The sequence below is a fragment of the Dicentrarchus labrax genome, unplaced genomic scaffold (genome assembly GCF_905237075.1).
Source record: "Dicentrarchus labrax unplaced genomic scaffold, dlabrax2021, whole genome shotgun sequence".
NCBI classification, from domain to species: domain Eukaryota; kingdom Metazoa; phylum Chordata; class Actinopteri; family Moronidae; genus Dicentrarchus; species Dicentrarchus labrax.
This window is the reverse complement of record NW_026136714.1, coordinates 6596504-6622201: the sequence shown is the minus strand read 5'-3', so window position 1 is coordinate 6622201 and position 25698 is coordinate 6596504. Positions and strand designations below refer to the sequence as shown.

The following is a 25698-nucleotide window of genomic DNA, read 5'->3' as shown; positions in this document are numbered from 1 at the left end:
ATCGCTCCGCTTGCCTGACAAATGGATGGCGGTGTATAATTGAAACACATTGCTGCCAGCGTAGGTCAATAACATCGCTCTTTCTGCTCACCAGCACCAGATTAACAGACTCTATTTTATCTTCCCTCAGCCTGTCCCAGCTTGACAGAGCGGGAGCGTCAGCTGCTTATCCATAAAAGAGGCCCCTTATCTTGAAAATAAACAAATACATAAAGTGCAACAGCCTGCTGTCTGTCCAAGCAGTTAAGGGCTACTTAGTTTAAGGCAAACATGTGGGCAGTGTTTTGTTTAACACATCATCATATGAGATGAAGCACAGCTGTCACTTCAGAAAACCTGGACTGATATTCTCTTCAGTTGTGAAAACATGGACAAAGTGGGTTCCCAAATTCTTAGAATTGAAATATTCAATTTCAAGACACAGGTATTTTTATTTATTTTATTTTTTTCTATTTTAAAAGCAACAAATTCCCAATGAAATAACCCATCAATGTGCTATCATTAAAACCAATGTCATTCAATGTCATTCACCAATGTTTGTCTAAGAACAAGGACAGGATGTGTCATTGGACAATGAGTAAATCGTGATGGCAATAAATAATTAACATTTTTGATAACAAATAAAAAAGACCCTTACTTCTGTCGATGTATAATGCAAAGCCATCACTGTTTATGCATGATAAACATTGAAGATTAATTAGCTTAAGCACAAGTGTAATATGAAGCTAAAATGGGTGATTATATGTATTTAAGCCCAAGCATAACAAATCTGCTGGCTTAAATTAATTTGATAAACAAATGGGAAAAGTAGGGTTAAGGTTCAAGGGTAAAAAAACTCCCATTATCTCCCAACCCTCATTCTGTGCTTTCATGTAATTATACGTTAGGTTAGACAGAGTTAATTGAATCCGGTCCATTCAATTTGTTTACAGTTTAGCCATAAGGATTGGAAGCAATAATACCCCGACTTTCAACATCAGACTAAAAGTAGCCTTAAAATAAATTCCTATAGGGGGTATGTGTTATGTTTGTATGGCTGTTTATGTGCACCTGCGTGTGCACCTGCATGTGCTTATTGGAGGGAGCGTGCGTGTGAAAACAAGTCTGTATGTATTTTTGTACGGCTTGTGTTTACAAATGTTCCCACATGGAACACACACAAAATTAGCCATGGACGGATATTCAATTAAGTCCTTTGTCAGTGGTCTATGTAGGGGCGGGACAAGATGCACAGTACAGTAATCCGTGATGAACAACAAGGTGGCAGCTCCATTGTCCGTCTGACGGATAGAAATTAGTTGCAGGCGTCCTCGACCAACAGATTAGACCACTGTTGGGGGGCGAGATAAGATGGCAGCCAGCGGTATGGAAGGTACCTCCTCTTCTAGCTCAAACAATGCCTTTAATCCATTTCCTTCTTACAATCAGGTTGTTTGACATTACTTTTCAGCTTCCCACACACTCACTCGCTCCCTCTTCCCCTCACTCATTCCACTTTTCATAAAGGGGAAGGCTTAAAGAACTAGGGACTTTATCATGTAAATTAATTTGTGTATTATATTAGAAGTCCCAAAGCCAATGTCAAAACGACTTTCACTGTACGTTTATATTTTTTCTTCCTGTCCCATTTGGCGTTCAGTAACTCCTGGCCAGATGAGTTATATGGCAAAGCACAATTTTGTTTTTAATTCATTGCTCACTGTCTACTTGTCTGCCAGCTGCAAGGCTCTGTCCTTCCTGCCAGTAATGTACTTCTTCATAGTATTTTATTATTAAATCATGACCTTGGCAGGGTTGCTTTCAGTTGGATGAAATCACAACTCTTTACATTGATTTACATTACAGAGGCCTGACCTTAAAAGTGGTCAAAAGAGGATTCAACAAGTATGTTATAAACAATATGGCTGAAAAGTCCTTGATACCATAGAGAAATCGTCATTGTAAATATAGCAAAATATTGACTCTATTCAACCTAAGTTTAAATAGATACTCCTCTCTTTAACTGAAGTTCCACTTTTGTAAGTTTTTCTGACCTACATATACATCATTCTGAAGGATTACTTTTGTGAGTTAATATGATCTAGCATGTTTTCAAATCCCTGTGTGTCGCGATTACACTTCTCCCCATTTACTTTCAATATAATTGAATTGGTCTTTATTTCTGGCCTTAAGGCAAAAAGAAATTTAACATGTGACCAGAGACTTCAGTGTGACCAGGGTGAACTATCCACAAAATAATAAGTTATACAGTTTTTGTTTTGTTTGAATTGAATTAAATTATCCAATACAATTCTGCTTACAGACATCCATTTTTGGATTCCAATATGGTAAAAAAAAAATTTTTTTTTTTTTAAAAGGGTCACAGGTTTAGATGCTTATTATGTTACATTACATTTTGTACACACTTTCTGTACATTCCCCCCCTTATTTTTGTGAATCCACTGTGGTTAATCACAGAGCTGTCCCTCTAAATTGACTGTGTCATTGTGACTCTGTTATTTCACCTCTTATTATACATTTTGTTTCACCATAAATATCCTAAAACAACCCTAAAACACTAGGGAATGGTGCTGCTAAAACAGGAGTTCTGGACCACGTGCAAACTCAATTTACACCATAAAATCTCTTGTCACTACTTTTCTCATCTTCTTTTTCTCACTCACTTTCCTCTACTGTCACTCACCTCCAGTCGACCACCCACCCCACAGCCAATCACAATACAGGATAATGTTGCGTTCAGAAAGCTATAAGAAACCAAATTGAAACTTTTTTATGGGGACCAGATTCTTGGCAGTTTGGATTCGATTCAAACTTCCCAACCATACCGTAAGTATGGTTGAGTTTTATTGAATGGCACATAAGATTTTGATTAATGTTGTATTAAAACAGAGGAGCCAACAATGGGAACTATGATCATGATTAATCCAAGCACAGCATAGGTGGTAATAAATAAGTTCAGTGCAGGTTGATTTATGCATCAAATGTACCTGCAGGCAAAATACAGTAAATCCTCAAGCACTGTAGATGGATTTGGTTAGAAACGCTTGTGCAAGTGTGCGCCAACAGTTGGGTACTTAAGTGTTCAGGTATGGACCACCTCCTGTAAGCATTGATCAACCACATCCTCAAACATCCACGCTATGTTGCCAGAAGGTTCCACCAACAGCTGCTTGTTCCAGGGGCAACTGCCTATTTTAAATTTGCTTAAGTAAAAATGATTATTGCCAATTAGATGCCCATTAATTGCGCAAGCATGGGATTCTGCCAGCTGTTTACATAGGGGAGAAAAATAGCCCTTCTTATTTAATTTTTCCCTCAAAGCCAACAGCACAGTGTGTCTCTGCCAGCAGCAAAACATACAATTATTACGCATAAACACATACAGTACTGTAAATTAACTGTGACAGAAAAGAGTAGTTGCAAGTACTGTATAGCAAAAGCAAGTGAGTGAGTGAGCAGTGAGTTACCCTACGAAGGTGTTTTTTAAGTAAAAGTAAGAATTGGTCAACAATGACTTTTTACACAGTAAAGAAAAGGGTCAGAGGTAAACTAATGACACCTGCAATAGATGCTTCTTCCCGGAAGCCTAAGCTAAGGCTGAGCAGGGGCTCACATAAAGAATGCATCAACTCTATAGGAGAACCTGTGCTTTGGGCAAAGCTCAAAACAGTGAACAAATGAATGCACTGAACAGGACCAGACTAAAAGTTACATTTGTTGGACACATCTAAAACCAGGTAACGCAGAAAAAAACCATTTGTTGATCAGTTCAAAGGTTTACGCAACAAAAAGAGAGGCGACTGTTGAAGACGCTATAGTGAGTGACTGGGCCAAACTGGTGCCTGCCAAAGTTTCCCATAGCGGTACACAAAAAAGAAGAAGATCTATAAAAACAACAATGCACATTCACAACTTCAGGGTCCTTCAACGGTCTTAACAAGAAATCCAAATCAATATCACCATTAAAATACATTAACAAAAAGTGAAAAGCGAACACTAAAAGTTTTGTCCAAAGCCTTTAACCTACCTACGCAGAACTTTACAGCTATACAGTGCTGGACTGTTCTTGAATTTGTGATGAATGGTTGTCAGCTGCTCTGGCAATCTGGAAGGCTTTAACTTGACCCCACAACAATAGCCCAAGACCCTCAGCTTGTGCCCCAGACCAGCAGAAAGAGCTGAATTTAGTCTTTTCAATGGTTAGCGTCTGACCCGAGCACAGCCTGCTGAGTCTTAAAGCAGCACACTTTTATTCCCTGAAGTCCAGCCCCTGCTCAGCCTTAGCTTAGGCTTCCGGGAAGAAGCATCTATTGCAGGTGTCATTAGTTTACCTCTGACCCTTTTCTGAGCCGACCCTATTAGAGGAGTAGAGACTGGACGCAACCTGTCTCACCTCTAAAGATGGGCGCTGAGCTAGCTGATGTTGCAATTGTGAATAGACTAGAGGGATAAATAGCATTCAAGCTGCCATGCGAAGCCCTGCAAAAGACTGTAGAAAAGATAAATGAATGTTGAAATCGAGGAAAATTATTCAACCATTTACAACCCCTGCTAGCACATCACTGTTATTCTATTTGTCTTTCACCACTTAAACTGTAAAATCATACAGAGTGCTGCGACCATTTCTCTCTCCGGTTTGTTGCCTCACTTCCACAAAATAACACATCATTGGACAGATAGCATCAATTCTGCCCACGGTAATCCCAGCACCTCTGGTTGTATCACTCATTCAATTTCAGCCGCCGGCTACAGCAAACATTACACACTGCATCAAGATTACCGGAGAGAGGCAGAACGGGCGAGAGAAGAGGAAAAAAAGGGCTGTATCCATCATGTCATGATGCCCCTGTTATTGTGACAGATCAAATTCAGTGCAGTGTGTGTGCATGTGTTCAAGTGTGTGCGCGTGTGTCTCCTGTGTCTGTCTGTGAGGGATGCAAACTGTGATCAGCATCCGTGTGACTGTTGACGTTATGAGTGGATTTGTGAGGTTTGCCTGACTTAGATGACCTCCTTTATACAGTAGCTGGGACCCTGGTCACCATGCTTGTTTTAGCTGCTGCAATTAACCTTGTGTGGTTATAACCCTGCAACCCCACCCACTTAGCTGAAGGGCAGAGGGAGAAAAAAAATGGCAGGGAAGGTGATTGAAGAACAGGGTAAGAGACAGATGAGAAACAGGAGAATATATAGGACAAAAATGTAGGGCAAAAATAGGTGAGGAAAAGAAACGCCTAAAAACAAAAAGAGAGTCCAGGAAGAGCTTAAAAATTTTAATGATGTGGGAACTCGAGTATGGAGAAGATTGGTGTTTTGGTTACTTTCCTGCCTGCCTGCCTGACAGACTGGCCGGCCGGCTGCCTGGCTCATTGGTTGGTTTGACGTACTGTGTCTCTCCTCTGGGGGACACGGGTTTGCAGTGCCGGCCTTTGAGAGCAGGGGGGAAGATGAAGAGGCAGTGTCAGGCTGCCTTTTAATGGTCAGGAGTGTGGTTAGTTCCACTGACTCAGGCCTCTCCCCCGTGACGCCGGGTCCACTCCACATAACTGGCCATAATTCAACTCATTTGGCAGTTTGAGGTCTCGGAGGTCTAGGGATAAAAAGTGTGGAGAGGCGTAATGGCAGACGGAGAGACCAGCTGAGGGCACTTCTTACGAGATCTCCGCAGGAGAACATTTCTAGAGCAGACCCTGGAAACCACAACGATCCATTAGCTACTGAACAGGAGGAGGAGAGAGACAGGGGGGACAGAGACTGTTGCAGATCTACAGGTATGGTATAGGTTGTACGGCTGGAATATAAACCCTTCTGTCTTCATAGCAGTTCAACTTTAACTTCCAAACTATCAACAAACACAATAATTGCATTTCATAAATGCCAATCAAAAGACATAAAACATGTCTTTAGCTGTGCCATCAATAGACTGTAAGACTTTTTACAGAGATTTTTTTTGTCTTCTCACTTTAATGGCTCAGAGTCATTACCTCTATATATTCACTACAAAGACAACAACTCATTGTTTGCATACTGTGGGAAACTTAATTTACTTACATTACTTATGAAGAAATGATTTAGAAGAATATTTTTATATCATATTATATATTTTTTATATTCACATATGGCACACTTATAAGCAGGCTGTAGTGCCTGGAGGTAAAGATAAAATGTTGGCCTTGTTGATGTTCCCGAGTAAGACACGCATTGTTCTGGGGCTGAGAAACGATTCCTCGAGAAGCTTGAATAACTCGATTACTAAAAATCATCTACGCGACAGTAAAACAGTGCAAGAAGACAACGTCGTAACATTTACATTACATAAACAGGGACTTTTTATTTCTTTATGTCGTAGCAAACAACACACACCATTTCAGTAACCATAATACTGCAACCTGAGCTTATCTACAAAGTGTATGGCTGACAAAAGTAACTACCACTCACACAACATGAAAAACTTTCACAACAAACCCACCTTCCTTTAAGGGGAACTTTGTCCATGTATGCAAGCTGTACCTTTGTGTTCTCCGATATCAGATTTGTGTTGGAATCAACTTTTTTATCCAAGTAAGGACAACTTGAGCCGAACAAGTTCTTCTTCTTCTGTTTATCACAGTAAGGATTGGCCCTGAAATATCGTCGGCCCTGAAATATCGTATTTTTTCCACATCACATACTGTATGGCATCTTAAAAAAGTGTCCCTCAATCCTCATAAGGAGGAAGAACTGGACAATCTTTCAAATGCAAAAACACAGGCACATACATGCAAATGATATCCGACAACTGCTCATGAATCAATCTGTTGGGTGTTGATTGGGACTGAGATGAAGTTAAGTGATAGTTTAGTCATGTGGTTTAAAATGAAAGCACAACAGCATCTGTGGTTAATGTTTACCAGGAGAGTCCACCACCACAGTGAGTCTCCGTGGCCATGCAGGGTGCTATGCCTCCTAAGGGGTATTAATTGAGATACTGAAGGACTAAGTGGGATGGGACTGCAATGGAGCACAGTGTGTGTTTGATAGGAGAAAGGATATTTTGGCAAATTCCAGTCTGGGCATGTTTAGTAGGGGCCCTTTGAGAAGGCATAGTGAGAGCATCTCAAAACAAGAGAAAGAAAGACAGAGATTTCTGAATTTGTGTGTCTGTGTGTGTGTGTGTGTGTGTGTGTGTGTGTGTGTGTGTGTGTGTGTGTGTGTGTGTGTGTGTGTGTGTGTGTGTGTGTGTGTTGACGTGTCTTTGTGTAAATGAGAGAGAGCCCTGCTGACCCCAAGCTGGAGTGTTCTGGCTACACAATTAAATGGTGTTGAAGCATGAGAATGAATAATCAATCTGCTTTATTATCACTGATGTGAAAATTATAATACTAGTGAAAATGGCAAGAAGGTTAGAATATTTCCTTATTCGAACAAAAGCCTCTAATAGAAATGTGTGTGTTTTATTTGTATTTTGTGAATACTTTTTACTTGTAGAAAAAGAAAAGGTAGGTCAGAGAGAGTGACTACATGCTAGCACAAAAAAAAATATTCTGTCTGACTGAAATATGTCAGTTGAGTATTATACACTCAGACACACCTCAATTTGCTCATATACAGGAAGCAGGCATCATCATTGTATCATATCAAGATGGGAGGATGAGGGAGGAAAATGTTTAAATTTGACAAAGGAAGAGGTTTTCCAGTCCAAGTGGGTGTAATTTTGGGATTAGGATTCGCTGTATGCTGGTTAGGGAACATGTATATGATGTGAAGGTTAATCACAGGCTGCAGTTTTGTAATGCTAGTCGTCACTGCATTGCAGTGCAATCAGCACTGTGAGAAAATAAGTGGGTCACAATGTGAGACCTTGATTAAAATCGCGGTGATTATAGTGCGGCTTCAGCTCTGATTTTGTGGGTTTCCCAACATCTGTCCTCGCGAGGAGGAACCCATATGAATGAAAATAGACACAATATAAAAGTGTAAGCATTCCTGCAGAGATGCTTCATGGTGCACACGTGTGCATGCTCCCACTTCATAATGCACAGATATGCATATCTACACAAAACAAAACCACAAAGCCTCAAACAGAGCTTTCTACATACTGTACATTCTATGGTTTCATTGTTTATTTTGACACATCACACACACAGAAAATGTATTTTGTAAGCACTGTTTCTTACTAAATCAAATTATTCTTTATTATCTATTATTGATATTAAAATATAAATGGAAAATGATACTAACATTAACACTAAAGATTTCTGGTAGTTTTTTGTGTGAATTATACTCAGCTTTACCAAACAAAGCATGAAAAAACTAGATACTTTTTAAGAGAATGTTGTTTTTTTTAAACACTAAATGCTTCATGTCAATTGTGAGACCATGAAAATTAACATGTCATGGCTCAAAAAGCATATACAGACACAGATGCACACATTACCAGTGTAATAAGATCCAAAGAAACCCACACAAAGACAAACAGTCACAGATCTGACCCTTACCATCAAACTAAAATACGTGAGATCTGCTATCATGAGGGGCACAATGTTCAATATTGTTAATTGAATTTTGTTGTTAGTGATAGTGCAAAAGTAAAATAACTGCATGATCGATATGTTTTTCCTTTTATCTCCTGTTCCTGCCAAGTTCATTGGGAGTCTATGTGAAAAACAAAGTACAGGGTGAAGGAAACAGTGCTCATGCCATTTAACAGCAATGTGAAATCAATATATATTCTGAAATGGCAGGAAAAAACATCATTGTAAACTAGTTATTGACGTGTTAAAGTAATTTACACTTGCTAGTACAAGACAGATCGTGGCAATATTTATTTAGCTGGCAAGCTGGCGGTGGGAAAACGATACGGCAGCTGCAGCTATCACCAGATGCTGGTGTTACAATGTCCGTCCATCAAACCGTCCCCCTCTACCCCCCTCTTCCTACTCTATACCCTCCTCCTTCACTTTCCCAAATGGCTGGCTCCCTTTTCGCTGCAACCTGACAGTCTTAAAACAACTGTATAATTAGAGCTGCATCTGTCACACAGGTTTATTCTGGCTTTCAGTTTGGGAGTCGCAGGCTGTGGGAGACACTTGAGGACACAACACCAGAGCAAAGGGAGGAACGGACAACAACACGTTGGCCCACAAACACCATTTGTTCACTTATGTAAATGTTGGAAAAAAAGATTTTATCAACTAAAAAGATTCCTTTTAAAGTTTTAGTTAAATTACCAGATTTTACATTTAATGAAATGTTGCTGCAGATAGAGTTGTACAACAAGGAGAAACACCTAATGGCATACCATCAGACAGCATCTGAACAATGCAGTAAGTCTAAACCAGTACACCAGCCTGTGCAAGCCACCTCAAAAAAAAAAAGAAAGAAAGAAAAAAGAAAAAAGAAGAAATATGCAGCTGTATGGTGAGCTATCCTACTATCAGCTGCTGCAATTAGGGAGCACAATGTAAAATGTCACAGCGGATCTGTATCATCGGCAGCCCTGTCACAGGAAAAGGCCAGGAGGAGCGGAGGAGAGGGGAAGCGCACAGTACGGCGAATCCCATCGGCCAAGCCTGTTTTAGTAACGTGAGAGGGAAGATCGTGTAACGTTATGGCAGGACAACTCTGGGAGTCTAGTTCAGATGCTGTCATGTCACCCCACTCCTATTAGGGTGGGACAGAGACAGAAAAAAATATGATTAACTGGCAATATGCATTAGTCTTCTGCAGGGTGATGAAATGCAATAGGGCAAAGGTGCATATGAGGTAGGGATAAATGTGATCTGTATCTATATACGGTGCGCATAAATCAGAAAAACGAAAGTTCATGAAGTAAGGACAAATGTTTGAATGTACTTTGGTGATAAGCACGCATGTATTAATAAATCATAATAATGTGTAATATGTGTTTTTTTCTGAAAAACAATGTAGAAATAAAGCTTTGGAGATATTTCTTATTCAAATTACTTATATCATGGTGTAACACTGACTTATTAAATTGTAGGAAAAGATCAGAATAAAATGTATACAGATGGAATGAGTCCAAATAAAATGGAATATGCTCTAAATTGAACCAGATAAAAACAGTTTTCGTCTATTGTCCTGACTGAATTGCTTTCCCGCTCCCTCTTTCCGTCTATATTAGGAAAATAATGGTGACGAAAGATGCCTTTTAATTTTCAGCTCAGCATCATTTTGACATGTGTAACTGATGAATCTCCACAGGATATAATAAATCATTTGCAGATTTTGCACCCCCCGTTTTTGATCAAGTTGAGATGACCAGACTTCTGGCCAGACTCATTACATTTGGGGAGCAGATTGAAAGCACGCCTGGGCATGCTCTCTGTTATTGTCATTACACACCCACCACAAGCTTCTAAGCAACTGTAGAATTATCACCTCTGCACAAGCACACATACACTCACACTAGCGGATATCTGTGTTAACACACAAACACATGAGATTACTGTATTTGTTTGAAAGAAAGCACATTTCTAATACCAATTTATGTCTTTTCTCTTGTCTAGGTTAGAGGCTACGATCTCTGTGTTGTCAAAAACATGAAACTGGAAATTCAGGGAGTGAATGGGGAACATTTGAAAGATTGTGCCTCCTTGCTGGAGCAACAGTACTATAAAACAGATTCTTGACATGAGGGGCCGCAGCATAATATAAGCTCCCTCTAGTGGCTTTATAGTAGATTGCAGGTGGTGGTCATGGTATGGGAGAGCCCTGTCCCTTTCTGTTATTGCTGAGCATATTAAAACTGTATTTCTGTTTGTAAATCTCAGTTTCAACTAACAAGAGCCGTGTTCCATTCTGACCTGGTAACATGTAAATGTGTGTGAAAGTAAAACAGGAGTAAGTGAAAATATGAACAGAAGTTAGCAGGGGAGGCACAGATAAGTGCAGTACAGTATGTCTGTTTGTGCGTTGTACAGGGACAGCTGCCTGCCGAAGGAGACAGCGAAGGTTCACTCACAGTACCACAGAAACCCCCCAGCTGGGCTTGCCACTAAGGAACGGAGATGCCCAGGGAGAGAGATAAAGAGAGGGAGATGTGGAGAGAGTTTGAACGAGGGCGCAAAAGAAAGAGAGGAAAAAAGGAAGTATGTGAGAGAGAGAGAGAGAGAGAGAGAGAGAGAGAGAGAGAGCGTGCGTGTGTTAATTCGTACTTCGATTATTTTGCCACAAGCTTTTCAAAGGGTACGTCTTGCCTACAAAACATCTGGGAATGAGAGTGAAAGTTGAAGAGTTCCTCCTGCTCTTCTCAATCCCCCCCAAACCCATTCTGCTGATTCCTCTTTTTTTCTCTCCTCTTTCCTCTCAGCCCTCATCTCTCTATCTCTCTCCTCCCTTTTGCCTTCTTACACACACAACTTGGCAGCTGTTGTCCAGTTGACCTCTCCTTGACATCAATTTCACTAGATTTGTGTTTTCTTTACTCTGACATAAAACATCCCCCCCCTGTTTTTCCATCATAAGCATTCCCATAATTCCATTGATGTACTTTAAATACAAGAACATCAGCCACACCAGTAACACCAAATGAGAAACAACAAAACAAAACTAAACTAGGACAATGTCTTACAATGGTGTGAGTCATTTAGATATCACCTGCACAGGCTGTCTAAACATGAGACTGTCTGGGGCAAGAGACATCAGCGGATCTAGGCTTTTTCTATAAACAGAGAACACAGCAGAATGTTCAGAGAGTGAATACTGATATGGAGTGCTGTGATTCCTCTGAAGAGGCGTCAGCAGGTTAAGAGGATACCTTTTCTCCCTATATATTTCTACTGTTTTAGTCACGGCTGTGTCTTCTTTCCAATTTCGCTTTTTTTCCCTCTATCTTCCCTTCTTGCCAAGGTTTATCCCTGAGGTGTCCTCTGGGGCTACCTACTGGATAAGCCATTTGAAATGCATTTTCTAAAGAACCTTCCGTTCCATTTTTGAACTGCTATCTCTCAAAATGTCCTTAAGAAAAAGTGTGAGAGAAAGAATGGTAGCAAATGTTTTAAAGTACTCTTGCTGTACTTTTTTGTGTAGTTTACTCATACATAAAGAAGGCATAGTTTCCCAGCAGCGGTGTGATACAGACCTCTGGGACTGTGATCTGTGCTGGTGGGTACTGCAGAATGTGACCTGCTCTGAGAGAAACCTCCACTACTGCCAGTATTGTGTAGCTCAACAGGGGTTGACAGAAAGGCCAAGCACATAGGGCAGAGAAGGAATTTGGGTGAGATCATACACTGGTAAAACTGGCTTAAAAAGGACCAGAAGAATTCAGTGGCATCTAACGGTGAAGTTGCAACCATTCCAATACAGCGCAGCCTTCCAATTGTGTAGGAGAAACTGCAGTGGCCACGAAACCCATGTATAACAAGTAAAGCCCTTTCTAGAGCCAGTGTTTGGTTAGTCTGCTCTGGGCTACTGTAGAAACATGGCAGTTCAAGATGGTGGCCTCCGTTTTTCAGGTGATAATACTGAAAAGATAAATAGGAATATTATATTCGATGTCTACCAATAGACTATGCTAAATGTTACACACTAGGCCTTCAAAGGACTATTATCTGACACAAGAAAATATATACCCGTATGATCCGGTTAACATTTGTTGACACGCAGAGGTATACAACATACCGGCAGACCTTGCGATGGCCGTAGTTGCATATTAAGTAATGCACTTCTTGCCCACTAAATATCTAAAAAGGGCAATCTATAGACCTAAAGCCATGATCATAAAGTGCATCACTGTGCCACATCATTGACTGCAGCCTGCTCTGTCAACCAATTATGCCAATTATAGCCAGAAACCCCTGTAGTGTTTTGATAAGACCTTCCACAATTTCTGCCAATGAAGCGATTTGTTCCAGTATTTGTTTACAGAGAGAGGCTGTGACTTGCAGCAAAAATAATATTTGTTATCTCTATTTGCCATCAGAGCAGAGTGAATCCACCACTGGCTAATCTTAACCTGGCTTTCTCATTGAGCTTTAATCTGGTCATGGCAACTTAGCATCTAGTATGGAGAGTGTGTGTATTGTGTGAGGTTGTGTGTGATTATGTGTGTGTGCCCTCTGAGTGTGCGCATATGTGTGTTTGCATTTGAGGAGGGTGCGGAGGAGAGAGACAGACAAGCCAGTCATTCTCTTCCTGCCCCCTCCCTCTCCCCATCCATGTCAAGAACCAATCACGTGTGAAAACTTGCCTTAACTTCCCTTGCCTGTGTGACTACAGCGTCAGAGAGAGTTTGACAGATCTGTGCGCCACGGAGGCGTCTCCCCGCCATTTGGCATGCCATGCGCGTCTGGTGCGCTGGAGACTGCCTGTCAAACGCCTGTGAGTCGGTGGCGCAGCCAGGGACCCTACGGAGCGCCAGATGGGCCATTAAGGTAGTATTAATGTAGATGCCATCGCTTTTCTCCTCTGACTGGGACATGCTCTCTCGAACTGCGAGCAGCTGCTGCCATTTACTAGGACAGCTTCCTGCTAACTTTGGCCAACTGGCATCACCACTGACTGGCTCTCAATGTAATGATACACTTTTTCTTCTTACTATACCTGTGACTTTTGTCTTTCTTTCCCCCCTGCCCTCCCTTTCCAGAGGTTTTAACAGGATAAAGCTGATAACTTCCAGCTGAAGTGTTACACAGACACACACTTGTGCACATGCAGGCAGTGATTCCCTCTCCCTTTCTCTCACAGACACATAAAAACACCAGCAGTCTAATAGGAGTATAGAAGCTGGATCCATCTGTACACCCACTCTTAAGCTCATAATCAAGGCATGATATTCAGTAGTGTACGGTTATTTCTGTTTATGCCCTACTGAGTGCTAATATCATGCTTTAATTGAGAGAAAATTGGCTGTTGGCAAGAAACAGAAAAGAAGGTTACCAAAACCCCAACCATGGATAAGTGTTGCAATCAGTAATATTCTATTTAGTTAAGTAGCCTAAAATGGGATGTTTTGAGATCATTATTCAAATCACATTGACAAAATCCTATTATGAGAATTAGTTTTCCAGAAGGAAATGTACAGAATTATTGATGTGTAATAAATGTGCTTTCAGCATTATATACACTAGGGGCATATTAGGAAACAGTGGGGCATATGATTCAAACTGAAACAAGGTCACAAACACCATATTCTCTCATTCACACTGAGAAAATAATGCATATTGCAAGAACAAACTTTGCATAACATCAATAGCAAACAATGAAGAATGCCTATAGTGAGTTTCAGAGTGCAGCAGAAGTCATCATACTGAGCTACTTCCACACTGTGGCCCTAAACAAGTAAGAGGAGGGAGTGAGTCGTCAGAAAGATGGGTTTGTCTTGGTACTTTTGAAAAGACGCAGGATCTCCAGAGGCGCAGGTTGGCCTTCCTACACAGCTGAGACTACCTCCCTCTGTTCCCTCTGTTCCCTGTCTCTCACTTGCCTTGCCTCTCATTTTTCAGCAGAGCCCAAGCATCCTTTGAGGTGCCCCTAGGGGAGATGGGTATAGTAGTTTAGGTCGCTGTACACCCACACTGAGTTCCCACATACTGCATAGCTTGTAACTGCGGTGTAACAATAGACAAGCGATAGAAGTATATACTATACAGTGACTTTATTGTCTGCCAGCCTCTCACTTACTTACTCCCTCTCTCTCCCTCTCTCTCTCTCTCTCTCTTTCACTCATAGCAGCATCAGTCTGAGAGTGAGATGTGGGGGAGGGCCGTCTATGTTCACGTCTCAAGAGGCGGCTCAGATGAGGACTGCAGGGTTGGCATCACCGGTGGTCAGTGTTGAAATCAAACGCACCGTCACCGAAGCGCAGCGAACACTTATGCTCCCACACAGCCGTTAGTGTACTTGTGGTATCAAACTGACACTTTCTCCCTTGGCTGCTCCTGACAAGGAATTTCCTCGTCGAAAAATTAGCTGTACCTTGCCAAGAGCACAGCGGCAATTTGTACAGTTGTGAATAGATTTGATTCTGACTAGATGAGATAAACGTTTATTGTGTAAAATAACAATATGCAGGCCCACAGGGTACACATGCATAGTTTTTCATACAGTATGAACTATGGTAAAAAAAAAAAACAACATTAAGCTATCCTTTATTGCTGACCTTACACTGTAAAAGGATGCTGAACTAAGCCTGATTTTGCAAATAATTTCAAGAGCCTCTTAAAAAAATTCACTAATCAACCTCGTCCAACAATGCAAACCAATTTCTTCATAGTTGATTGAGAACAGCAATTGCTATTTTGGTTCTTGGACTGAATGAATAGGGCCAGCTTTCTATCTGGGTATCTACATATTGAAAAAGAGGCAAACTGGCACTAATCAGCGTGTCTGCCAAGTAACCAATGCAGCAGAGAGAACCACATACGTTTTTGTGTGTCTGCCTGACAGCCTGACAGACTAGATTAAGAAGCAGACAGTTATTGCAAAGTAAACTTGAGGATGAGGAAACGGGGTCTGTGTATTGAAGTGAGATGGCGTAGGGATCCATTTCCCACAGCTTTATCCAGGAAATCCAACCTGCGATGAACAGGATCAATTCCTTTATTTACAAGGTGCATGTTATTGCTTTGCCATGCAAATGCTTTCAAAAGCACAGTAATGCCATCCCGCTATTGTGGGGGAATGATCGCTGCACCAGGACAGGCAAGCCAGGCTTTGATGGGTGCAGAATAACGGTGTTACGGAGCTAAGCAATGTGTGTGTGGGTGTGCTGCAAATAGGTTATTTTGGATGGTTTTTTTTTAGAAGAAAGGAGGCATTACTGAGGCCTATTGGTGCACCGAGGTATACTTCCAACCAAGGCGATTAACATGAAAGAAAATATCTAATGTTATTTTCCACTGCTGTGAAGAGAGAAGCAGAGAAAAGCCTGTAATCACATTATTATTTGTGTCGGAGATCAAGATCAATCAGGGTTAAAGCGTGTCACAATGTTTAACAATAACAATGGATGGTTGCTTGTGTAGGAGATATACACAGCACAACTGGATGCGTGATATTGGGGGGGGGGGCTAACTGAGACAAAAATTTTATCTTCTTTGTTTCTCTTTGACCAGAGTTGTGTTTAACATTATACCTGCATTCTGATTCCATAAACACACACACGTGCACAGAGGATAATGTAGTTATGTTTAACAACTGTAAATGGTGGGACTAGCAGTTTTTTCCTAATAACATGCAGAGAGAGAGAAGAAGGAAAACCACAAGCATAGAGGAGGCTTCACTCCCCTCAGAGGTCTGTACTGAAAATAAGGCAGCATCTTAGACATGGGGAGAAACTCAAATACAGAGCACATCAGCGTACACAGATGAGAGAAAACACTCAGAGAGCAATACTCATTTTACAGTATGTACACAATGACTTAAAAAGGAATGAGCAGCAGAAGAGGGCCAGAGATGGAATCACATATACCATTCAAACAAGTGTGCACAAAAACATTATGGCTTTTATGATCCCTCTAGCAAACAGGTGCAACAAACCATCGTGTTCCTGCAGAAAGGGTGACTGCTAAGATACAGTCACGCAATGTATCGAGCTGGTAAGGAAACGGGTGGTGAGAGGGAGATTCAAACTTAATGAGTGCTTTGGCAGCTTGTGTGGAAAAGGCAGGGAGGCAGGCAGTGATTAACGGAACACTTCAGAGTACAAGGCACAGCGGTGCTCAAAGAAAACAGTGATGATCTCCACTTAATCGCGGAGAAGCCCGGAGCATCTGCCGCCAGAGCAGGGCAGCGGCACCGGCGAGCTCCCGCTCCGCTAGGCTGTCATCTCCAGAGAGCTGTGGCCATATGCTCGGCTCTGCCGCAAACTCACAGGAAGTTAATTTTCTGACAAAACACAGGGATAAATATGACATTCAAACAAGTTGTGCTCAGCCAGGCTGAACACGGATGCCGTGCCAAGCTCAAGCTGCACACGTGTCACACTTAGGAACAGAGTTTATTTTCATGCTCCCACGGTTGCTTTTTGCCTAGTTTTGTAGAAATACAGACAATGGGTGGTACATTTTCAGCTATAAAGGTGTTAACCTACTTAGAAACTGAGCTATGTTATGTATATACAGAGAAAAAAAATCCATAAACACAAAAGCAAACAGACCTATGGTATATGATACTGGGTTGAAACAACCACAGTAACATAGCCAGTGACTATTTCCTATCAAAATGTTTAGAAAAGGCAGAACATGGAAATCTAGAGAGGGACTGTCCTAACGGCATACAAACACATCCTTCAAAACCTTAAAAAATGACAATGTTATTGTCCTAATGAGGGGAGTGAGAAAGAGGGCAGAGACATGAGAGGGGGGGGGGAATAAGATTAACTTTCATTTCCGTTCACAGACATATAGCTCCCCACGGTGTGCCATTAAAATAATGTCAATCAAACCATTAAATAGGAGCTCTGTCTAACCTTGTCTGTTGCAGGTGAAATGCCATAGCGGGCCTGAACAATGGGCTCACAGGTGTGAGCAGAATCCCAACACCTTATCACTGGGCCAATAAAGAACAGAATATAGTGTTTCTCAGATCTCAGCGGTCTGCTACCACTCCATTTCAGACGGTAAAGAGAAACGGAGCCTTAGGGGTGAAGCCGGCAGTTCCAACCTACAGATTCTTTACAACAATAGCCAGTATCATATAGTACGGAGTCTGGGGGATAGCTGGAGGTGGAGCAGCTTTTCTGGTCCCACTGAAAAAAAAAACTTACTCAGGGAGGCAATAGGGATGAAAGAAGATGGAGGTTGGTAGTATACAAGAAAGACGACCAGGTTTGGGCCTTCACTTGGGGCAATCGGAGGCCACTGTTATGGCTAAAATGAGAGGAAAGGGTGACTCAGCGATACACATACCACCAGGTCCCATTCTCTGCCACTGCTGCTGCATTTCCCCCTTCAGTATCTGTTCTGTTTTAGCAGAAAGGAGAAAGGGCTGGGTGCAGTCATGCAGATCCCGATGGCCTTTATCAGGGAGGAGAGGTGAGAGCTTTGGCCCCTGGGCCTCCACACTGCTGCCAGGTGGCTGGGTACTTTTCTGCCCCCCTCCCACCCAGCATGAGGCCAGTCTCATATGAACTCTAAAGGCCTCTCTTCTGGGAATTTGTCTTATGTTACTGCTGGAAAAAGGCCAGGGGAACAACAGATAACATAACAAGAAAACCGTATTTTGATTATCAAACAGTAACTGAACACTTCACTGTGGTAGTTAAGCAAAAAATAATGGTTGATAATACTGTTGTTTAAGTATACAGTCCGTTAATGATGCCTCATATTTTAAGGAAAATTAATCCAAAAGCAACAGATATCCCTGGCTTCTTCATAATGACTTCAGCACTGGAGAAATGGGACAATATTTGGGGCGAGTGAAAGAGAGTGGACTGAAATACACTTAACCTTTTCCCCCTTCTTTAATCCAGTCACTACAATATGTGTGTGAAAAAAAAACGAATGAAGACTTAATGTATAACAATGCACTAATGTAACTGCAAAAGACAGGGAAAGTCTGTCGGAAATATAATACATCCCGTACACATGCGCACAGAAGCACATACCCATATATCAAGTGTTGAGTGGCAATCATTCACCCAGACACTGTCACATTGCGGTAAATGGGCTTATTTTGCATGAGAAGGAAAAGGGAGCGATGGGCTGGAGCGAGCAAAAGAGGGACTGAGGGACTGAATCAAATGATATGAGTAGGCAAAATTAAGCTCCAATGCAAGTGGAACACTTCACAAGAGAGCCAATTTCAATTCCACAGCACTTCATTTAGGATTTGTATGGTTCAGCAGCATGCTACTGTATGGTAGGCCATGTAAGGACAGAGATAGAGAGAGACAGCCAGCAAAGAGCCATCCAGGCCCTTGAGGTATCCATCACACAGGCCTGTCTCCATCAGCCCCTCTCTCTCGCTTTCTCACAACAATGAATTAAAAACTAATGATATTATACTGTAGAGATTATGTAGATGTTTTAAGGGGACATTATAAAAATCAGGTTTTAATGTGATTAGTGCACACTTTTGTGAGTTTGTGTGTGTGTCATGCTTCAATATGAAGAGTGTTACGCTAAAATCAAAGCTATTCAGATATTCAGGAGGTTCCGGCATCAAATACATATTTCATTTTGATTGTATCACCTCTGTAAAACACACAAGTATCTTCATACCTGGTGCTCTTTGAAGTCAGCCCTCTGGAAGTCATAGCCCAGCTGGGCGTAAAAGTTGTTGCCAAAACTGTAGGCCTGCCCAGATTCAGTCCAAACGAAGGAGTGTCTGCTTCCACAAGCCACTCCAACTATATTGACAACATCCACATCTGCGTCACTTCCTTCGACGTTCAGTGGCAACTTAACCTCGACTGGCTGATGCTTTACTGCCCTCTCTCCGTCACCCAGTCTAGGAAAAGCAGACGGAAAATACACTTTGACATTTTCTTCTCTATCGTGTCAAAGATATACCATCATTCAGGAGGAATGGTTAAGAGAAAGTTGTCTCTTGAAGCCAAATTTTAAAACTTATTAAAATACTGTTTTACTGTTTTAAACGAATAATTGAAAACTAACTAAATAAAAACAAAAAATAAACGGTAATGTTTAAACACATGAAACATCTATTTAATTATTTATTTAACAAACAAGTCATCAACAGTAATATAAGATCATGACCTTTATGAGATCTTGTTACTGTAGATATCGTTTATTAATATATACGCTCCAGTAGCAATGCCATGGTGTTGTCTTTCTGGTAAGAGTCACATATAGTGTCTAACAGGCATATTTCAGTGGGGTCAGTTTTACGTTCCTAAGGAAGAAATAATAACTGAACCTTACTCAATTTGCAGCTGTACAAATGACTTTACATATGCCTTGGCTGAGAGTTGTGTTTCTGTCTCCATGTCCCTAGTGTGAGTGAACAAAGAACATCCAAGACCCCTTTTCAAGATGAGCTGGTCAAACGCAGCCCCAGCACCCCTGTGACCTGTGAGCTCCCAGCAGCTTCAAACAGAGCTCTGCTGTTTGCTTCTTGATAAAATGATCCTCTTTGTATTTGTTTCCCTGAGCCAGCGTCATAACCTGCAATGCCCCGGCCATATCTGCTAGTTTGCGGCATGTCTGGGAAAAATAACAAACAGTCTTCTCCATTATTTCCACAAACGGGGAACGAAAGGTCCTCGCCCGCCATCCCCACGAGAGCCTGTATTGATTACAACAATGCTTCAACTCAAGACAAGACCACTCTGGGGTCACTGCTATTTCCATCAGAAAGTTTGCCAGTTTAAATTTACACAGCTCTCTCGTACTCTTCTCCTCTCTCGCCTCCAGTGAGACACACAGGAGAGCTGCAGAGTTTTCAGATATCAGAGTGCCAGTTGTATAACGGAGATGCTCACCCTTTGCTCTGCAAGTGGGTGTTGTGGAGCTCCAACTATAGGCTCCTCCAACTATAAGCTCCCCACTAGAGAGCCTCGACCTGCTTAGAGGGGTCAAAGCATCATGAGAGAAGAGAGAGAGAGAGAGAGAGAGAAAGAGAAAGAGAGAGAACGGAACAAACAGAGAGATGGAGAGCAAGAGAAGAATAAGGGACAATGGGAGATGATGAGAGAGTGAGAAGTGATGCCTTTGTTTCTTTTATGTATTTCTCTGAGGTCTGCCGTGCTACTGTTTGAGTACTTGAGGGCCGCTGAATCACTGCAGCCCCCAGGCCCTTAGATGTCATTACAGCCAGACTGTCTCCTAGCTGGAGAAGTTTTAACAAGGAAGGTCATCAGGAGGAAAACAACTTATCTTCGTGTATAACTATGTCTGTTTGTTTGCCTGTCAGAGTGCCTGCAGTCTAATATACAGCTATACAACATACTGTCAGACAATACGGCATCTGAATGACCACTGGGCAGGAAAAAACTAACCAAGGATAGTTGAACTTTTATGAACACCTAAGAAGACCCCTGAAGTATCATGACAGCTTCTTATCCCTACTCTCCTCACTCTGTCCATGCGAGGCAATGAAAGTCTGAACAGTGCTGGTCAACCTAAAACTGAGGGAGAAGCACGATTCCCATGCTCATTTTTAGAGCTTTTAACTTTAGAATTTCACTTACTGTCCACTGGTGCCATTTCCCCATGCGAAGATCTTGTTGTCCACTGAGGAGAAAAGGAAGGAGGACACTGTTAACGCTGACAGAAATTGTTTTACAAAATATTTTGTAAGCATGGTCCATCTTTGGGACCATCTTTGAAAATGTGTGGGGGTTATTGTTGTGAAAATAATTAAAAGTGGTAAAATCTTCAAAAGCTGTACATGTTTCACAGTAACAGCTTAGGTTGTGTGTTTTTCCTTTTGTCCTCAAGTGTAGAGTGAGCGGTGCCGTGTCAGTGGGTGGACCCTTCCCCGCTGTGTGAAGTTTGATTAATACAGCCTCGACAGAGAGTTCAGAGACTGGGGCCACCTCTCACACACCCTGCTGTAAAATAATGAGCCTTCAGCGGGAAGGAATAATATACATGGGAGGGGAGAGACACTTCCTTAGTCTGAGTCCAAGCTGAATATATTCAAATGAAATGAGGAGAGGAGGCCATCCTAACTGATTAGACTTGTCTCAAAGAGAGAGAGAAGCCTATATATTTCTCCTTCTATGTACATGTATTTAACTGTCACCTCTCTGCTCTAACAATGTAACATGGCACTGATCAATTTGCATATGGTTTCTATAAATACTTGGACCTCTACCTGTTCCTGCAGTGATTCCAGTCATATTGGAACACAGACAAGCCTTATTGGTCTTATGGGAACTCAAACACCACAGGGGTAACAGCCAATAGCAACGAACTTTACTCATCAAGCTAGCTGAGTCCTCATACATTATAGAGTAGGCTATATGATTTACCTAAGCTTGTCAAAAGAGAAAAATTATCAGGCAAATGTGGGGTAATAAATTGTAATCCGCGCTGCATATGTTTGACTCGTGACCCTTGGCATTTTAAGGGCTGGGTTGTATGAAAGAGTTGTAGCAAAATGTTTGAAAGTAAATAACATGAAAGGTGAACTACCACTTGGAAACTTTAGGGAAAATGTGCAAAACAGGTCACAGGTTTTTACGAGAAGGGATTTATACTAGATGTTGCTGTTATTACAAGAACAAGAATGCAAAGACAACATAGACGTTCGTAGCAAATGCTCATATAACTATATAATAATGTTGTTAGTTACTTTTTGGCATTTGGTACACAAGATCTTAATGTTCTATTGAAGTTCATTACTTGCAGGTTTGAAATACGTTTGGAAAATTCATATTCAAAAACTTTACAGAAAGCTGGTAAAAAAAAGGGAGGGAGGCAGCAAAGGGCCACAGGCTGGATTTGAACCTGGGCCGCTACCGGGTGATCCCTGATTTTCTTTATTATAGAGCAAGACAAAGCAACAAAGTCAGGAGACTGCAACTTCAGCTCCAGTTTGGGCACCAGAAGGAAACACTGCATCTAATATGTGGGCATGTTAGAAGCTTCTAAGTGCTCCTGGAAAAAATGCATATGGTAATAATTCAAATGAAATTATATCCTTGAGCTCAAGCTCAGAACATACAGCGCACTGGACCAACCGCACTCATTATGAACTACTGCTAATTATCGGTCTATGTACATTTTCTCTGGTCACAGGAACAATAATAAGACACAAAAATACTTTAATGAAAGGATATCCATTAAAAGGACCATGCTTTTAAACACACAAAGCCTTAAATATATTAGCAGAGCAGAGCATTGCTGCAAAAATCATTGTAGCTCTGTGGCTGACTGTGGGGCCACGGTTGCTGCAGCGCTGTTACTGTCATGCATAAAGAATACAGAAACGGTACAGGAGTCCAGGATTTAAGTTTACTTTTACAAGCATAAGAATCCTCACCGGAATAATGAAATAAAGATGAGAATGAAAATGCAATGGGAATAAAGCCTGTGACTGTTCCAGAGTTTTATTTTCTTGTTTTGTATTTTTTGGTTTTCTTTTGTTCTTGTACTTTTTGTTTTCTTGTTTTTGTTTTCTTTTGCTCCTTTAACTCTTGAGAATTGTTATGTGGGAGTATGATAAATAGCGGTGCTTAGAGTGTGTAGAACCAAAACACAAAAATATTGGCAGCCGTAGGTCTGCTGCAATACTCTGCACACAGACACATTATTAACGATATCTGTGTTAGCGGCTTGGGTCAAACAGTACAAAATAATAAATAGCATTTATAGTTTTAGATGTTTTTTTGTTTTAGATTATAAAAGTGCAAAATGGGTGGGATATAAAACTCCCGCTGACTGCTGCAAACTTTACTGCAGATGGTCAAAGTTGAGTATTTGGTTAGTTTAGTCTTTGTTTCGTACGACTGATTAGAAAGTTGTTTTGTCCAATCAGGTTCAAAGAGCTTGCAAGTATTATTTTATCCAGGTCTTCATAGTTTATACATGTGGCCATTACTGTGTATTATACCTGAGTTTCTAGATACATCACTTCACTGTGATACCCCCCCTCACTTTGTATCTTTGAGTCCTCTGTTATCCTCGGAGTGGCAGATGTTTCTACCCCCCTCCAACCCACTCGTCCACCCACCCACCCAGTTCTGTCTCTCTGCGGCAAGGGCAGCGGCTGGTGCGGGGGCACAGAGGCCGGCAGTGGTGCATCAGGCTGACGTACAGAACTGATGGGCAGGGCCGAGAGCTGGCAGTGTGGCAGGTTGAGTGTTCACCCTCCTTTGCCCCCCACTAGCCCCCTGCTAGCCCCTGCTGCTCTGCACCATACCCAGGCACCAGCATCCCAGCGGCTGGTGGCCCATTGCTTTGCTCCCCCATAAAAATAGCCCATCCCATTATTCTTCTGCCTCCCCGGGGGCCACAAGGTCTCCAGCATCATTACCAGGACTAAGGATCTGACTCTGCCGCCACCGCTTGGCACTCCCCCTCCTCTCCCCTCACTCCTCTAATTATAGGTCAAGCACTCTTTTTGTAAATTATAAAACCTTTGTTCTTATCAAGAAAACGGAATGTAAAGGAAAGATACCATGGAAGGAAGAGGAGTCAGGAAGAAGAGAAAAAGTAGATGAAGAAAAAGAAGGGAAATGGTGTAAAAATTAGAAAGGGGGGAATATTTTCAATTATAAAACCAAGCTAATTTGGTATGACCAGCGACTGTCATGCATGGTGACGGAGCTCCATTATGCAGTCATTTGAGCTCTTTCAAATTAGTTATGTTAATGTCCTGCGTGTGAATGTAACACTTGGATGGGACAAGATTTCAGCAATTAATTTCTACAGTCAGCGGAGAGACAAGCAAATTTATTTTCCCCCTCTCAGGGAATTGGTGGTGGAGGGAGTGAGGAGGGGAGAGAGCATTCTGGAGCAGGGAACAAGCTAAACACAAGACCTAAATAAAGCCTGAACAATGGGAGCCAATGCCTCCTCATTCATTCAATTGACAATGTTTTGCAGCTTAAACCTGTTTTATTAATTATGTTTGACATTTCCTTAATTAGTTTCATTTACACCAAATCAATCCCTGCTGCTGTACAGCGTCATTTATCATTTTAAAAAATTTGCATAGCCAGTGCTGACTTTTTCTACTTAATTATACATTAAAAGTGTCAGCCGCGCTTGCTGCCTGGCATTATCTGAGGCAGAAAGGTTTGTGGCTGGACGGGGGTGGCATTAATCATCAGGGCGGGCGCGGGCAAGGGGTGCTCCTGGTCGCCAGCGGGAGAGCCGAGCGGGGCTTCTCATTTTCGAAGCTTGATGCTTCCGGGGCCATGGTGACCTCAATGACCTACGGGGAGAGGCAGACAAATCAACGACCTCCAGTCCCAAAAACAACTACAGCTTGTTTATAAACCGCCGTGAGAGGAAGGAGGGAGCGCATCTAGGAAAAGAAAAGGCTGGAAGATGTGTAGCTTAATGGAAAATGTAAGTTGAAGAGACGGCGGTGTATTTACAGGTATTAAAGGAATGAGTATGTGTCACACAAATTCCTTTTCAGCCTCTAAAGACATCCGTTAAATCATTACCATTTTCAGCGTGTGCAAGCAATATTTTTCAGGAAAAAAGAAGTAGTACAGGAAACCCACAAAAGTAAAATGGTTTCATGAAATAAGACTAGCTTTTGTTGTTGTAAGTCCCAAATCAATAGTAACGACCATATGTATTCCACTATTACTCCAATAGCGACTCAGTTGGCTGAGTCAACTGGCTGAGTATGGCTATTACTTTCCCTTCGGCAAGTTTGTGAACACAGACCGAACTGACAGCTCAAACACCTGGCAAGCTCACTCCTGAGTAAATCTTCTGAGTGTTGAGGTGAACATGGCTTTACAAATCACCCATTCAGGAACCGAGACAGAAATTGGCAGGTAGGCAGAGCCGTGGTGTCAGGAGTGAAAATTACTCTGAAATGCGGAGCACAGTGAGCGGCTGAGTGAGTGAGTCTCTGAATGGTGAAAGCTATGGGTGTCACTGTGTACTATGTTCACATGGGAAATCAAACAAGTGTATTTTGGAGGTGAGTCAACACTTTTGTCCTTTGGAAAATGAAAATATTTGATGTCAATTTAAATTCAGAATGGCCTCAGGTATTGCCACGTAAAAAAAAGAGAAGTGTAGTGCATATCTGGATACGGTACCTGCTCATGCACAAGTGAACCTATTACTCTCAGTGGTAAGAATGTCAGTATTTACC

The 25698-nt window shown here is 41.7% G+C and overlaps 1 protein-coding gene and 1 long non-coding RNA gene across 6 annotated transcripts in view; one reads left to right on the top strand and one right to left on the bottom strand.

Annotated features, from left to right (window-relative positions):
- LOC127376653 (uncharacterized) overlaps nucleotides 1-25698 on the bottom strand; it is a 289241-nt gene that overhangs the window by 224481 nt on the left and 39062 nt on the right. For 4 of the 5 annotated variants that reach the window (XM_051423750.1, XM_051423751.1, XM_051423754.1 and 1 more), the window contains 2 exons: nucleotides 21098-21140; nucleotides 19167-19395 (listed from right to left, as the gene is read on the bottom strand). In XM_051423750.1, the coding sequence (XP_051279710.1) occupies nucleotides 19167-19395; nucleotides 21098-21140 (272 nt within the window). The remainder of the gene's footprint in view (nucleotides 1-19166; nucleotides 19396-21097; nucleotides 21141-25698) is intronic. The other variant, XM_051423753.1, reaches the window with a different exon arrangement.
- Nucleotides 13245-21142, top strand: LOC127376682 (uncharacterized). The gene is made up of 3 exons (XR_007887557.1): nucleotides 13245-13376; nucleotides 14674-14770; nucleotides 19903-21142. It is a non-coding gene; the product is annotated as an uncharacterized LOC127376682 (long non-coding RNA).